We start from the raw sequence: 16585 nt of genomic DNA, 5'->3' as shown, positions 1-16585 counted from the left end.
ATCTGTTCCAGCATTCTGGCGTTTGTATGTTTTCAAGTATAGCTGTGAATTTCTCTCGATTTTATTGTTTTCTCGCTTTGAGGAATTTGTTTGCTTGCTTTTACAATCCAGCGGTGTATAAATTTCATGAACCAACCGAACAGAAGAAAACCTTCCCCCGAAGGATCCGCTCGGGGGCGGGAAGGACGAGAGGCCCCTCCCGGCTGGGAGTCCCCGAGGGGCCCGGCGCGACCGAGGCCCAGCAGCAGCCCGTCGGCCGGGCGGCGGCCCCTCCGTCCCGGCCCCCTTCACAAAGCGGCGCTCGCTCCGCCGGAGCCCCAGAGCGGCGACGGGGCGGCGCCCGAGCCTCGAGCCAATGGCGCGGCGCCTCCGTTTAAATAGACGGGCCGTGTCAATCAGCTTCTCCTCCGTCCGCCTCCCTTCAATCGCCATATTGGGCCACTGGCTGAAAAAAAGGCTCGTCTCCCCCCCCCCCAAACACCCGCACAGAGCGAAGCGTTGACATCGGGACGAGGCTTTGGGCCAAAGGCAGGATCCCCGGGCAGCCCTCGCCTCCCGTCGCCCAGCTATTTGTCCGGGCGCTGCTGCTGCTCCGCTCCCCCCCCCGCCGCCTCCGCGATCTGCTCCCCCCCCCCCGCTGGTGCACTTGGTCCGCAATAAGACATTCCGCTTGCCCCCCCCCCCGCGCCCCTCCTCTCCGCCTTTCCCCGCCTCTGGCTTATGCAAGGGCTGCTCGGCTGCTGCTGCTGCTGCTGCTGCTTGGGGGCGGGCGGGGGGGCTCTTCGATGTGTTTTTGTTTTGAAGTCTTCATCTCGGTCGGGCTCCGGTTTTAAACCCGCCCGCTTCGCTCTCCCCCGGGCGCAAGAGCCAGGGCGCGGGGCTCGTCGGGATCGACCGATCGGCCGCCGGATCTCGCTCGCGGGACGGCGCGGGCGGCGGCGGGGACAGCTCCGGGCGATGTCCAACGTCCGCCTCTCGAATGGGAGCCCGACGCTGGAGAGGATGGAAGCCCGGCAGGCGGACTACCCGAAGCCGTCGGCTTGCCGGAGCCTCTTCGGCCCGGTGGACCACGAGCAGCTGGCCCGCGAGCTGGAGAAGCACAGCCGCGCGCTGGAGGAGGCCGGCCGGAGCAAGTGGAACTTCGACTTCCAGCGCTGCCAGCCCCTGCAAGGCAGGTACGAGTGGCAAGCCGTGGCCCAGGACGCCCTGCCCGACTTCTACAGCAGACCCCCCCGGCTGAGCCGAGGCCGCGCCAAGGCCGGCAGCCAGCCGCGCCGGGGGGGCTTGGACGGCCCCGGCCCCGCTCCGGCGCTCCGGCGCGCTCAGGGAATCTCCGCCGAGGAGGAGGAGGAGGACGCCGCCGCGCGGCGGCCGGAGCAAGAGACGGGAGCGGCGGGCGCTGCCGCGGATCTAGGGCGCCAGAGCCCCGGGCCAAGGAAGCGACCTGCTGCGGACGGTAAAGTACCCACTTGCTCCTCTCTCCTTCGGGGTTGCATTGAGGAGGAGAGAGCTGCCCGTGACCTGCGTTGCAGGATCCGACCAAAGGTCCATCTAGTCTAGCGTTCTAGCGCCAGCCAGGTGCCGCTGGGAAATCTTTCTGGTTGCCCCCAGCGCCTGGCAGTTAAACTACCGGTACTTCGAAATATGGAGGCTTCATTAAGCTAACTCCTGGGACTCCGTGGATTTTGTTTTCTTCTTTTTAAAGCCAAGCCAAGCAGTTAGCTGAGGGAAAGGACATCTCTTTGCTTCCAAATGGATTTGATTAGGAAGTGCACCCTACTTACTTGTTCTTGACCGGTTGTATCCTGCCCTTCCTCCACGGAGCTTAGGGCAATGCACTTTGCATTACCAGTTATTTGAGGCACTTGTGTTAGCTGTGCTTTTTAAAGGTTGCAGTCCTCAGGATAGTTGCGTAGGGAAAGTCTCCCATAAAGCAGCAGGGCAACTCCAAAGCATAAGTTGACCTGGAAACCACAACCCAAGCTGTCAGGCAGGCTAAGGTGGTTGCACTGAAATCGATGATAGTGACTTCCGCATATTTGGGGCTGGGGTGTTTTAATCTTGGGGATATTAAGGTTACTAGTGAGCTTCAAATGCCACATCTATTTTTTTCTGGAGCAGTTCAACTGAAGCCAGTGGGACTACTCTAAAATAAGTGACTTGAAAATGGTTGTCTACCCTCATAGGGAGGTGAAAGGTTTGCTGGGCATCAGATTCCCTAATCAAATGGCCTGGGCTCCCCCTGCCACCAACCCAACTCTACAAAACTTGGTATTCTTTCTGATGCAGCAGATAGTGAAAGAGACCATATAATCAAGGCATGCAACTTTGTTGCCCCATCTTTCCTGCAAATGGCAGATGACTCAAGGAGTGGCCTATGGGATGTGTTTTCTCCCACCCCCTTCATTCGACTGCCTCCTTCATATTTAGTACAAGATCCGGCAGCAAAAATATTTTTAACATTAAGCTTCTTCCCCCCTCCCCCCTCCCAGATTCCTCTCCTCAAAACAAAAGAGCCAACATGACAGAAGAGGCTATTTCAGAAGACTCTTCCAGTGCCTGCTCAGTGGAACAAACACCCAAGAAATCCAGCCCAAGACGGCATCAAACGTAAATTGTTTATTAGGTGGGTTTCCTTTCCGGATAGCATTTAGTGAAATCTCTACAGATGGCAGAAAATGAAGGATGTATTACGAGAGCACCTCAGTACCTTGCGTGGATTGAGCTTATTGGTAAACCTTTGCAAATTAGTCAGTGCAATTTTGTCAAGCTGAGGGGATAATATCAGAACAGGACTCTAGTGTGTCTTTTTTTGTAATCTTAAAAACACACCTGCAGCCTGATCATACCACTTTTACTCATTGATTTCAGTGGGAGTTACAGTTTAATTAGAAAGTAACCAAAACCTGGAGAACATATTTCCAATTAGGGTTTGTAACCCTATCCATGCTTACTGGGAAGCAGAGCTTCATTAAACTCTGTAGGACTTACTTCTGAGTAAATTTGCACATGCTTCATTTGTATTTACTGTTGAGCTGATAGCCACATTAATTAATGAGTGTACTAAAGAGATTCAATTTCCCCCCACTTATTCATATTCTACACTTAACTGTAATGAACAATGTTGTTCTGGTTTAATATTAATGGGCATGTTCAAGCAAGGCCATTCTCTGCAAATACTGGTTTTGCCTTCTTTTAAAATAAAGTATTTCTTCATCTCAAATATGTAGTCTAATTTGGCTTTTGGATGTGGTGAACTTTTGTCTACCATCCTTAAAAAGCTTGCAGCCCAACACTCTTTACACAGAAGTAAGCCATACTGAGTTCAATAGAACTTGATAGTGAAATGAGTTTAGAACTTTGTCTTAATAGTAGTGACACAAAGCTACCTGGGGAATAAAAATTCTTAATTAAAGAGACAAGAGTATAGGAAATGCAGCCCCTGAGTAGAGTTTTTAGAGCAGTAGTATTGTAAAGAAAGCTGACAAACATGACCTACAAATGAGTAGAAAGGTTAAGCTTTGGAACCAGATACTTTTAAAGAAATCCATTCTGTTTGGGTCAGCAGGGGCAAGTGTGTAAATTCAATTGTTTCTGTTGATTTGGTTATTTGAAAGAAAAATTGCATTAGTGCTTCCCCATCCCCAGGAAACAGCCAAAATTAGCAGTGCCTCACAACAATTTAGATGTACCTACAGGTAGCCGTGCCAACATTTGATTTGAAAAATACTGTTCCCTTGAGTGGAGTTGGTAGTAGGGTTGGGGCAGACAGAGCCAGTGCATGTCTCGCCTCCCTTATTTCTTGTCTGCTGTCATCACCTCTGTCAAAATATAGATTGCAGGTTTCTTGAAGGTAGGTTTCTTGATGGACATCACTGGTGTGTGTGTGTGTGTGTGTGTGTGTGTTTCTGTCTGTGACTAGCTGTGGTCTGAGCTAGGATGAAATCAGGCATGTGATGGGTGTTGCTTAAAAGAACCTGGAGGCTTCTATCAGAATCTGACAGAACAGAGTTTAACCTGACAAACAAATATGGTTCTATTGGATAGGCTATTAAAAAACACATACAAAATTGGTTGGTTGGGTGAGACAAGTTATACTTAACAAGTAGTGATTAGTTGTACACAGATTTCTGCCCCACATGCAAAGTAGAACCTTGATCCACTTCTAGCAACAATGTTGACCAACTGTGTGTTTTGATAGCCATTTGTGACTTTTTGTACCCTTAATAATGAAATGAGCTATTGTAGTCTTCACTGACTTAATGCCCGCTCTCTTCTTTAATTTCAGAATTAAGAACATTCATTTCCTTGTTCTTTGAAGGCATCAAGTTCATGAAGCAAGGAAGATGCAGAGTTTATATATGAAAAAAGAAAGAAAACATATCACTGATTCTCCTCAGTGGAGAACTTGTACACGCACTGAAACAAAACAAACCCATAATTTAATAACACTAAAGTCGGGCACTTTTAAAAGAGCTGCCTCTTAAAGCATTGGATGTAGCATTCTGCAATTAAGTTTTTCCTCATTTGCTTCACTGTACTACCTGTGTATATAGTTCCTACATTATGTAGCACATAAACCTCTCCTTGCCGCCCCCCCCTTTGGGGTTAGTTTGTTCTGGGAAAGGGTGGGGTGGTAAAAGGTGATGGGTTCAAAAATCTGCTTCCAAGATCCAGAAAGCAGAGATTTCTATGAAGAGAAGCAGCATATGTGTTTATTTCTTAAAGATGTACTGTCCCTATTAATGGAATCTAAAAATCAATGTTAACACTGGCTACAGCAGATTGATAGAATTTGCTGGTGAAATTTCTACTTATTCAGAGCATGTTTCAGTGGGAGGTTTGCCTATGCTAAATCCCACTAAAATGAATGGCAGTTGTGGAAGACATCAAGCTCACAGCAAGTGCAGAAGAATGTTCCATGGAATTGTGCCCTAGACTTTATGGGGGAACTGTGTTTCCATTATGTAGCAGCATAAAGGCTCCTGCTCCAGGACCCTTTAAGTGTTCAATTCTATTTCTTTTTATTTTTGCCACCTATAATATATTACTATAAATGATTTCAAAAGTAATTTATAAATAAATCAGCTGAATAGAATGGAAGGAAAATTAGTAAAACCCTGAACTTCAACCTTTCTTCATCTCACTCACGTCCCTGATGTTCATGGCTGGGTAAATGAAAGGAAAACTACATCTTTAAACAGTATTTTTTACATTGCCTGTATGTTTAAAAAATAAAGTTTTGAATTGTACCTGTGTACATAACTTTGTAAAGACACTGAGAAATTATACTAACTTATTTATGTTAAAGATTTTTTTTTAATCTAGAAGATATTTTCCCATAAAGCCAAAGTGGCCTCTGTCTTGTGCATTTGTAAATGCTCTATTTGATAGGGTGTGTTTTTTTAGTTTTTATTGGGGGGGATTTGTTTTGTTAATTAATATGGCTGTGCTTAAATGATTGCAGACTGAGCCAAGTTTAATATTTTTTTTGTAATGTGTGAAAACAGTTGCCAATTGATATTGTTTTACATCAAGCAATCAATAAAGAAAACTGCCATATATAAATATATATATATATGTTAACTAATTTTTGTTGTGTGTTTTATAAATCCTGAAAAAATAAGGGATTTCTGCCACTTCCCAAATATATACACTGGGTCTATTTTTCCTCTTCTTCAATGTGTAAAGGTGTATCCAGCCAGAGTCCCTCTCTCTAACAAGGCAAAGAGCAGCTAAGGGGGATTTACACTGGGGAAACAGTCAGTGGAGGGAAGAGTTAACCCCTCCTTAAGCCCTGCAAGCCAAGTCCAATAAATACACAAACTTCTGCAAGCTTTAAAAGATAGCAAGTAGACAGTACTATGACCATCCCAGTGGTACCTCGGGTTAAGAACTTAGTTCGTTCTGGAGGTCTCTTCTTAACCTGAAACTGTACTTAACCTGAAGCTAATGGGGCCTCCTGCTGCCAGATGCGATTTCTGTTCTCATCCTGAAGCAAAGTTCTTAACCCGAGGTACTATTTCTGGTTTAGCGGAGTCTGTAAGCTGAAGTGTCTGTAACCCGAGGTACCACTGTACACGCAGTCCTAAGTGTGTGGTAAGTTGAAAGGGACTTACAGCACAAACCTAATGCTGCCTACTCAGAAGTAAGTCTTATTGAACTCAGTTGGACTTGTTCATAGGTCAGTAGCCTAATGTAAAGGTAAAGGTACCCCTGCCCGTACGGGCCAGTCTTGCCAAACTCGGGGGTTGTGCGCCCATCTCACTCAAGAGGCCAGGGGCCAGCGCTGTCCGGAGACACTTCCGGGTCACGTGGCCAGTGTGACATCGCTGCTCTGGCGAGCCAGAGCTGCACACGGAAACGCCGTTTACCTTCCCGCTAGAAAGCGGTCCCTATTTATCTACTTGCACCCGAGGGTGCTTTCGAACTGCTAGGTTGGCAGGCGCTGGGACCGAGCAACGGGAACGCACCCCGCCGCGGGGATTCGAACCGCCGACCTTTCGATCGGCAAGCCCTAGGCGCTGAGGCTTTTACCCACAGCGCCACCCGCGTCCCTAGCTCCCTACTAAATAATATGGTTTGTAGTCTGGAAGTGAAATTAAAAAAAAAACAAAAAACCCAACCCATGTGCAAAAATGGGAGGGTCAAAAATAGTACCCACTCTAGAATCTGCTGTCCAAATAATCTGATACGCGGGGAAACCCAGCCTCACACGTAATCCCTGCCCCCCTCTTCTTTGCTGAGTGCTAATATTCTATGCTGCTGTAAACTGTAGGAGGTGAACATTCCCACAAATTACCTCCCATGGAAATAGGAAGCAGGAGTATCAGTCTTGGCTCCTAACACACAGTATATCCCGATTCTTAACCTAAAGGCCTTTTCAATTATTTCCCAAGCAACATCATAAATACTCCCGGGTCGGTTGGTGACTAGTTGTAGCAGGTAAGACTAGCTCCCATTGCCAAAGCCGTATTTCTGGTGGGAGGGAAATGCTTCCTTGCTGTGTGCTGGTGTGGGACCCATGCCTGAGCTGTGGGACAGCACAGCATAGCCGCCTTAAGACTCCAATAATTTGCCTATTTCAATGTGTTCCATGCTTATGGCACCTACCACTGGCCATGGCAACTTATGCCATAATCCATCCTAGCAGGGACCCTCACAGAGAGGGATGGGAAGAGGGGCTGCTGACCCTCTTGCTATGTGCCTTGCTGCTACTGGGAACTGGGAGTCCAGACACCTTTCCTTCTTGCCTGGGTTTGCTCCCAAATTCAGTTAAGGTCTGAACAAGATGCTAGGATTAGGATTAAAAGCAATGCAGATCTAACTGAGACTGGGTACACACTGGTTCCCACCACTGGTTTGGGAAGCTGTGTACACAGGCTGTTGTCTACAATCCACATCTATCCAGCTGCTTCTAATGGGATATTACATTTTGCTGTGTCTTCCCCTCAGTGAGCTTTGATCCAAATTGAGAAAAAGAATGACCTAGCTGTGTTAAGCCAGTAATGTGTACACAACCCGCATCTGACCCATTCACTGGAAAGTTATCCCATACAAATTTAATTGAAATGATTGCTGTATTTACTTTAATTGAGTATGTGCAGAAAAAACTAGCTAGTTCATCGCTCCATGTGGCAGGGTGCAAGGAAGTTTCACCATTTAGATTGTTTTACTTCAGGCACCAAAATGTCTTGCAGTGCCTCTGCCAATAAATGCTTCACTGGGTAAATTTCTGTATCCCACATCATGGTTAAAGCAGCAATCCCCCAAATTCAAAAAGTCAAGGGTCCTTTACTGAACAAAAAATCGAAGCACGCTTCATTCTTACATCTTAGAAAGTTTAATTTTTGAACATTTGCAAAAGCATGAAGACTACCTGCCAGACCCCTATGAATCACTATTCTGGGGATGCCGCTTCTCAGGGCAGATAATGGTTGCATCTCTGCATCAGAAGCGACTGGATTATCTAATAGCAGCCAATACAAAGAGACGAGACAAAACCATCCATCCTCCAAATGAGTCCAGTTAAGAAGGGTGTAGGACTAGAATAAACTAGAGGTGTAGCAAGCAGCTTTCTCTAAAGGTTGATACCTTGCTTATACAAATTCATTTGTAATTTATTTCTCATGGCACTCTGGCAGTTTCCTTGAGCTCAGAATTTAGTGCAATTAAAAGCGGCGGGGGGGGGGGAGTGCTAGTGAAATGTTAGCAATCACATAAATTCTCCCCTTCCAAACCAGTAGGATAGGCTAGTTGATGACCAATCCTATGTGAGAGGCAGGAAAGAAAAGATCTCCCAGGGTACAAGGCTGGGAGAAGGGAAGCTCCTAGGTGAGAGCTGGGAGGGCTCACCTTTTTCTGTGTGGAATAAGAGTTAAGATCTACCTATTGGAGAGAACTTTGCATCTCTATCTCTCTCTCTTTTATGTTTTTATTTTTGTTTAGATTAGTTTGTCTTTAATGTATTATGAAAAATCTCAATAAAACTTTTTTTTTAATAAAAAAATAATCAGTGCACTACATGCTGGCAGAATAAGCTTTTCTAAAAATGTTTTTTTTTAAAAAAAAACACTTGGCACTTTTGAAATCATTTCACATCCGGACTTCCGGGTTGGCGCCATCGCCGAATGGCGGACTCCCTCCGAGCTCCGGAGGGAGCCTGCTCGGCAGGGGCTGGGTTCTACCGTGTCGGCGTCGCGGGGACCTTCAGAAACCATGGGCGCTGAAACCCATGGGCATGGTGACTCGGCGGGCACCGTTTGCGCCCCCCGACCCGCGAAGGAGCCTTTTTAAAGGCTGCGGAGCGGGTGCCGTGGTGTGTGTGTGTGGTGCTGTGAGTCCTCCGCTTCCCCTGCCGAGCGAAGCCGCATGCCATTTGGCGGAGAGCGCTGACTTCTTCCATTGAAAATTCGGATTAAAAGAACAACCTGTGAGTAATTGGAAACTGGACTTAAAAAGGGAAAAAAGTTTAAATTTCAAATTCGGAGCGAGCGGGGGAGGTGCAAAAAGGAAGTCAGTCTCCCCCCGGTTGTAGAGGATCTAAAGCAAAGGATTTGACAACTAAGATTGAGTGCTACCATATTTTGATAAAGTTACTAACTTCACAATGGAAAACTATAAGATTGGGCTGGAGGAGAAAAGTAGAATGTGAGCTAAAATGCAACCCCCCCCCCCCGGGAGTGATCCGCAAGAGTGCCAGGAGAGGAGAAACAGAGGCTTTGACAGCTGTCAAAGGAGCTGTCAAAGCTGAAGAATAAAAAGAGAACTTTGTTATGAGGACTTTGCCGGTTACATTTGTTACAAATTAGACATAAATTGTTTAAAACAAGGAATAACAAGTTACTTTGACTGTTGGGTGTGATCTGGAAGGAAACTGAGTTACTATAATCCCTCTAGAGGGGCTGTGGGACATTACAAGTATTGCTGGCATGGAATTTGAATTGGACTTTTTATCTCCTGGGAAACTGCAGAAGTGGAACACTATTTTGTCTACAGAGGTCTCTACACTAAAGGAGACAATAGATTTATCTATTGAAGAATGGAAGGGACTTGACGTAAAGTTTTGTTCCTGAATAACAAAGCCTCTGTAGGGGACTTAGAAGCTTTTGGAATTGGAACATTTTTGCAGGAGAGCAGGAAAAGAAACTAGAGGAAAGTGAGGAGAGAGAACAATAAAAACAACATGAACAACAAGAATTGGACAAAGTTGGAAGTGGGAACATTTGGGACATCCAGATTTGAAAGGTCTAAAGAAATAAAATTGGAGTTTTTACTCTTAAATACAGAGATCTGGATGGAAAAAATGGACCTTTTTGAGATAGAGTTTTTCTAAGATTGGACGCTCGAAACCAAAGATGATTAAAAAGACGGCAAAGACTATTAAAAAGACGGCAAAGTGGACTTGTGAAGGATTTCGGCCTAGATGTGGGATCTCCAGGATGACAACAGGCATTGATGGACATTGGGGAACATAACCGGGAAAGGGGGGAGGGAAATTTGGAATCCAAAGGGTGTTAAATTATACTTTATTCATTTTTCTATTTTCTTTTATTTTAATCTGTTCTGCATATTAAAGAGGGGAACTCGTGGAAGGGAGTGGGGTCGATTTTAGGGGATGGAGAAACATTTTTAACATTGGGTTAATTATAATAAGTTTAAAATTTGGGGTAAGAACTTGCTGAATCTATTTGAAGGAATTGGAATACAAGAGGGGGTGGGGTGGGGTAGTCCTGGAAAGATGCTAATGAAAACAAGGTTATAAAATGGATGTTTTATTTCTTTTCATTTTTCTGTTATATTTGAAAATGTCCAATAAATATTATTAAAAAACAAAAAAGAAAAAAAATGAAATCATTTCACATCCAAGTTGTTCAGCCTGAAGCACTCAACTGTGCTCAATTCACCATGCTGCACAGTGGATTGAGAAAGAAGTTGAACCTAGCCAGCTTATATGGCTTTAACAGCAGTAAGATCTGTAAAGATTAGCAGGGGAAATTCTTATCTCCATGCCATGAAAGCTTCACCTGCTTATTTCAGCAGATCAAGCTACAATTAAGGACATGCAGGCTGGCCAGAATGGCTTTTTTCCTGATCTAACCCTACTCCACCCACCTAGTCACTAAAACAAACTACCAAGAAGTGTTCTTATCAAAGTCACACTACCTTTTACCTTATCGCATTTTACGGGACTGATAGGATAAGATGGGGGTGTTCCCAACTATGCTGCCCTGGCTGCCCTAGAAATAAGGTGGGATACACAAATGTGATGGGGGACATGGGTGGCGCTGTGGTCTAAACCAATGAGCCTAGGGCTTGCTGATTGGAAGGTCGGTGGTTCGAATCCCCGCGACAGGTGAGCTCCCGTTGCTCGGTCCCTGCTCCTGCCAACCTGGCAGTTCGAAAGCATGTCAAGTGCAAGTAGATAAATAGGTACTGCTCCGGCGGGAAGGTAAACGGCATTTCCATGTGCTGCTCTGGTTTCACCAGAAGCGGCTTAGTCATGCTAGCCACATGACCCAGAAAAACTGTCTTTGGACAAACGCCGGCTCCCTTGGCCAGTAAAGTGAGGTGAGCGCCGCAACCCCAGAGTCGTTCGCGACTGGACTTAACTGTCAGGGGTCCTTTACCTTTACAAATGTGATGAAGTAAACCATTCCAGCAGACCAACCATCCCTTGTTATGTCTGGAGTCCTCTCAAATGACTAATGTGAACATATAAATAGTAAAACCATTTCCACAAAGTTCTAGTCTACTCTCTTTGTCCTTTCTATTTTATCAAGAAAGAATACTTTTCAAAGATGGGTTGAGGGGAAAGTTTGTGGAGCTGTAAATATCAGCAATTGCTTCCTGAATGTGTGGGGGAATATGTGACTACAGTGGTACATACACTTCAGGTTACATACGCTTCAGGTTACAGACTCCGCTAACCCAGAAATAGTACCTCGGGTTAAGAACTTTGCTTCAGGATGAGAAATTGTGCGGCGGCAGCGCAGCAGCAGCAGGAGGCCCCATTAGCTAAAGTGGTGCTTCAGGTTAAGAACAGTTTCAGTTTAAGCATGGACCTCCAGAACGAATTAACTACTTAACCCGCGGTACCACTGTACTGGCATCTACAATCACACCCATATGAGTAAACCCCACTAAACTCAGTAGGACATATTTTGGATAAATATGCATAACATTGAGTGACAAGCTGTGGGTGTGTCTGTCTCCTCTGGCACTGACTCGTGCTCAGATGGGCCCCCACTTTGAGGTTTTCTACCTCAAGCTGTATATAAATTTAAGAAAAATAAATAAATGCATATCCACCAGTTCTGCTTATACAGTCATACCTTGGGTTGAAGTAGCTTCGGGTTGAGCATTTTCAGGTTATGCTCCGCAGCGACCCGGAAGTAACGGAACGCCTTACTTCCGGGTTTTGCCACTTGCGCATACACAGACGCTCAAAATGATGTCATGTGCAGACGTGGGTTGTGTTCACTCCAGGATGCGAATGGGGCTCCGGAACGGATCCCGTTCGCATCCAGAGGTACCACCGTATTGCATCTACCTTCAGTTAAGAGGCTGCTCAGTGCCGCAAGTACCCATTTCTACAACCCCACCCCACTGGACAAGTAATCACAGGAGTAGCAACTTTTAATAATTCTGTAATGAAAAAGTGAAATCACACAATTTAAAACTATGTCAACAGGTTGCATGGCCTTTTGACACCCCCCATAAGCTTCCCGGGGTGACCTTGGGCCTGTCACTCTCTCTCAGCCTGGCTCACCTGCTGGGCTTGGGGTGAGGATAAAAGGGGGTTCTGGCCAGGATTGGGGGCTCCCTCTCGCCCTACCCTCCAATGCAGGCAGAAAACCATCCTGTTTCCTCGCCCCCATTTCTGAATGGGCTCTCGGTCGCCGCTACGCAGCTCAGGCCTTGGGGCTCTGCTTCGAAAGGGGGCAGAAGCAGCCCGCGGTGATTTTCTCTAATAACCCCCCCCCCCGCGCGCTTTTCTCGTCTTCCTGCCAGGAGTCCAGGGCGCCCCCGCTTCCTGGGCTCGAGCCCGAAACGGAGGCGAACCGAAGACCCCCAAGCGCCTCTTTTCTCCAGGCCACGTTTCCTTGAGAAACCCCCTCACGGAGCCAACAAGCCACACTAACGGAGACGCCGCCGCCCCGCTCGTTACAGTCACCCGCCCCCCCAAAAATCCGGGGATCTAAACATTGCTTCCTGCACCGTCAGCGAAAAGAGCAGGCCCAGGTTCGCCTGGAAGGTGCGTGGAAGGGGGAAGAGCAGCGCTGCGCTCCCGAGCAGAGGCCCCATTTTATGAAAGGAAACCAGCGTTGCCGCCGGAAAGGATTTCTCGGGCCAGAGACAGAGCGCGCCAAGCGGGCCTTCGGGAGGCTTGCGCGGGGAACAAACGCCCCGGGTCTGATTCTCGCGCATCAGCCGCAAAGCAAATGGGACGCGGGGCGGCCGAGAGGGAGCTCCGAGGAGGGCGCGCCTGCTTGGAAGTAAGCCCCATTGGAACCAGCGGCGCCTACTCCCGAGTAAACTGGGCTGCCCCGCCCAGCTTAGTGGTTGTTTGCGGAGAAGGGCCGGGAGGGCGAGAAAGCGGCCGCCCAGTTCCTGCTGCCTCGCCCGGAGCCGAGAAGCCTTTTCTGCCTCTGCGCTTGAATCCCCGAGCGGGGGGAGGGGAGGGGAAACGCCGGAGCCAAGAAGCCCGCCCCTCCCCCCCCCCAGGCCTGGAGGCGGACGAGGCGCAGTTGCAGCTCTTCGCCGCCCCGCGCGAAAGTGTAACAACCAGCATGGCGTTTACAATGTGGCCCAGCGGAGCCGCCGCCGCCACCGCCGCTCCTCCTCTTCCTCCTCCGCTCCCTCACCTCGCGGCAGCTGAAACCCCGCGGATTTCATCGGTGGGATTTTTATTTTGGAAGACAATCTTCACAAGCGGACCCGCCGCCCCTCGACGGCCGAGCTGCCTCTTCCCTCGTTACGGGTCTCGTCCGCTCGCCTGCCCTTCCTTGCTCGCCCATTGGCCAGGCAGGCAATTTGAAGGGGGGAGAGAGAGCGGCCTCCTCCCTCAGCCCCGCCGCCCGGCCTGAGGTGCTTGCCCAACTGCGAATGCCAAGATCCTGGCCGCGTCTTGCTCGCTCTCTGACCGAGGCAGCCAGAAGCAAAGAGCCAGCAAGCAAGCAAGCAAGCAAGGGCGCTGGTGCGTCGCCCGGCCCGCGAGCGCGGCGGGGCCCGACCGGGAGAGAAGCCGCTGATTTGGCCTTGCGGGCTTTGGGGGCTGGCCAGAGCCCACGTCCTCGCGTGGAACTTAGTCAGATCGACTTCCGGGGGATTGACTTCCCAGCAAGACCGACTTTGCCCTGATAGCAAGATACCGGGCGTAGTTTGGAGGGTGCTAAGTGTGCAACCCTGAGATGGGAAGCTAGGTGTGTTTCTGCAGAAGCCTGTCGTTGAGGTCAATGGTGCTCACTCACATAGCGTTCCAGCTAAATCAGAACCACAAATTCAGAATTAAAATAAGTTACAGTCAGTGGTGCCTGGCTGTGTGGTTTGCAATTTGAAAACAATCCCAATAGCATTATTTCCAATGCTTTACATTTTTATGAAGAGAAGAGAAACAAAATAAAGCTTCCCCATAGAAAGAACCCACAAGCAACACATACACAATATATTGAACAAACATAAAAAATTGTCTCATACTGAGCAGGTTGGTGGTCCATCTAGCCTAGAGCTGACACTCTGACAGCAGCTTTCCAGAATTTCTCTCCCAGATTTATAACCTGAAATCCTTTGGCGGAAGATTGTGTGCTGTGCAGCTGTGGGGCTCTCCCCCTCACCTTTCCCCACCCCCCTGACTCAACACACTCTCTGCACGGACAGCCCTTTTTTGCAATGTTCTATACAGGGGTCATTATGTTATGGAATATGGGACAGGGTCCCAATGCCATGTTATTTCCTCACAGCTGTTGCCCCTGCTTCCTCGTTTCTACCATGGATGGCAAGCAAGGAGTGTGTTGCAGGGGTGGAGCGACCAAACAGTTAATAATTTGGTGGATGTGGAATTTCTCCATGCAAGAAAGTGGCTGGAGCAATAGAGAACAATCAGAGCAGAAGGTAGTAAGCTTTGTTATGATTGGGTGAATGGCCGACAGGTCAAAAATTCTGTGTTTGTTGGTTTTTAATTCAAGTTGACAACTACCCTTTTGACTGGACTTGCACCTGTGTTGTTAACAGCAGGCTGACAAACTGAACTTTAGCAAGAAAGCTAAAGGGGAAAGCTTCTTTTCCTCCTCTTCTTTTTCTTCACAAAATGTGCAAGTGACTGATGGAATTCAAGATATAGTGATGACCACTGGCTTACATGACACATATGAAACAACAGAGAGATAGAGATTCATGGATGGTGGGTCTGTCAGTGTCGGTGGGGGGCGGGGGGTAAGGGCGTGGCCATCTGTTCAGAGGCAGTTTGCTTCTCAGTGCAGACAAAAGGGGTTGGCCATTGCCTTTATGCGCTCCTTGGGAGCGACCAGTCACACCTCTCACCTTGCTGCCTTCAGAAACAGAACAATGGTGGCCTTCTAGTCAATCTGGCAGGGTGGTTAAAAGAAAGTTTATAAAGGCATAGAAAAAGACATTAGAAAAGAGATGGCAATTCTAGTTCCAGAAGGATGTGGTGAAATGTAGAGATAAATGTGATGGATAAAAGGCTGAACTCCAGAGCGATAACTGCCTGCTTCAAATCTCACCTATATTCAGGAGGTGGTCTCGGGCCACCTCTAGCCTCAGCTTCTTGCAGGGTCATCATGAGGTTGTAACAAGATAGTGTTTATCACACCCACTGAACACTGTAAAGCATTATATAAATTATGATGCTGGTGATAATCTTTTTAAAAAACCTGTGACAAAAATAAACATTTTCTCTCTCCTTCAAAGCTACTCAATTCAATACGTGGTTTAGGTTGTGTAGAACTCAGCAAGGCTTAACTTCAAGTAAGCATGGAGAGGATCAGGCTGCACTACAAAAAACAAGGCAAAGCAAAAAATTCATTGCCCCCAGATATCTCTCCCTCCCATCACCTTTCTAAAAAGGCATTACAATTAACAATCAGTCAACATGGGAGTTTCCCTCTGGCTTACTGAGGGTTTACCAAGGATGGGGAGAGGTGAGTAAGATCTAGCAACGGACAGAGGATTCTTCTCTGTGTAGTAATTAAAGAAGCCTCTTTGTCTGCTTTACTATTTCTGCCTTTGAAATTTATTTCTTTAATCTCATTCAGATCTATTTCGGGGGGGGGGGGGATGTGGCCATGGCGCTGGACTGGAACGCAGGAGGGAGAACCAGTTTCCTGCAGTTCAGACTTGCTGCCTATCCTTTGGGCATGTTGTTTAAATTCTGGATAGTGCCCTAGTTTTGCTTCTTCATCCTCTAAGGGCACTTTTACCTGAACACCAAAAGAATATTTTCTATTTCTCATGTTTAGAATGAGAACTTAAAAATGACAGTGGCTAGAATATACATTGCACATAAAAGCCATTTTAAGCCAAAAGCAGATAATGAGCAACAAGTGCAGAGGCCCTTAGAGGCAGTGGAAGCTGGAAAGGTAGTTTGCTAGGTGAGGTAAAATGGCCTGCTGCCGAGGTGTAGCAGGGGAAGGTGGGATGTGCCTTCTTGCTTTTACCTTTAGGCAGTGGTAGGCATGCTGCAGCCAGCACCATGGAAGCACATGTTGCTGAGTAGATAGTCCTTCTGATGGTGGAGGTGTCCTATGCTGGGACAACTGTGTACTTGCACCATGCTGGCTCCAGCATCCATCCCCCTTGCAACCCTCTGGTCTTAAAACATAATGACAGGGAGCCAAGGGTTTGGTTTTTTAAAATACACATTTTAGGGTACAAGCAGTAGGTTTGCATAAAAGTTTTTAATTTGTTAAATAATTTATTTCCTTTTTTAAATTGAGCATTTGTCAATAATCAATAATCCTCATACATGTCTATCCATTGGCCAGTTGGAAACAACTTGCTCATTTTACAGTATATTCCTTTAGGGGAAAAGATTAGAGACGGAAGCTGCAGTCCTAGCCACACT

General features: G+C 47.3%; 1 protein-coding gene across 1 annotated transcript; it reads left to right on the top strand.

Annotated features, from left to right (window-relative positions):
• Positions 1-436: 436 nt before the first annotated feature.
• On the top strand, positions 437-5572 carry CDKN1B (cyclin dependent kinase inhibitor 1B). The gene is made up of 3 exons (XM_083738966.1): positions 437-1456; positions 2493-2626; positions 4289-5572. Exons 1-2 carry the CDS (start codon positions 721-723, stop codon positions 2612-2614), a joined length of 858 nt encoding a protein of 285 aa, XP_083595092.1. The 5' UTR covers positions 437-720; the 3' UTR covers positions 2615-2626; positions 4289-5572.
• The last annotated feature ends 11013 nt before the right edge of the window (positions 5573-16585 follow it).

This window comes from Podarcis gaigeae (assembly GCF_964106915.1).
Source record: "Podarcis gaigeae genome assembly, chromosome: 5".
Taxonomy (NCBI): Eukaryota; Metazoa; Chordata; class Lepidosauria; order Squamata; family Lacertidae; genus Podarcis; species Podarcis gaigeae.
Note: the sequence above shows the minus strand (reverse complement) of the source record. Positions and strands in the feature narration are given on the sequence as shown.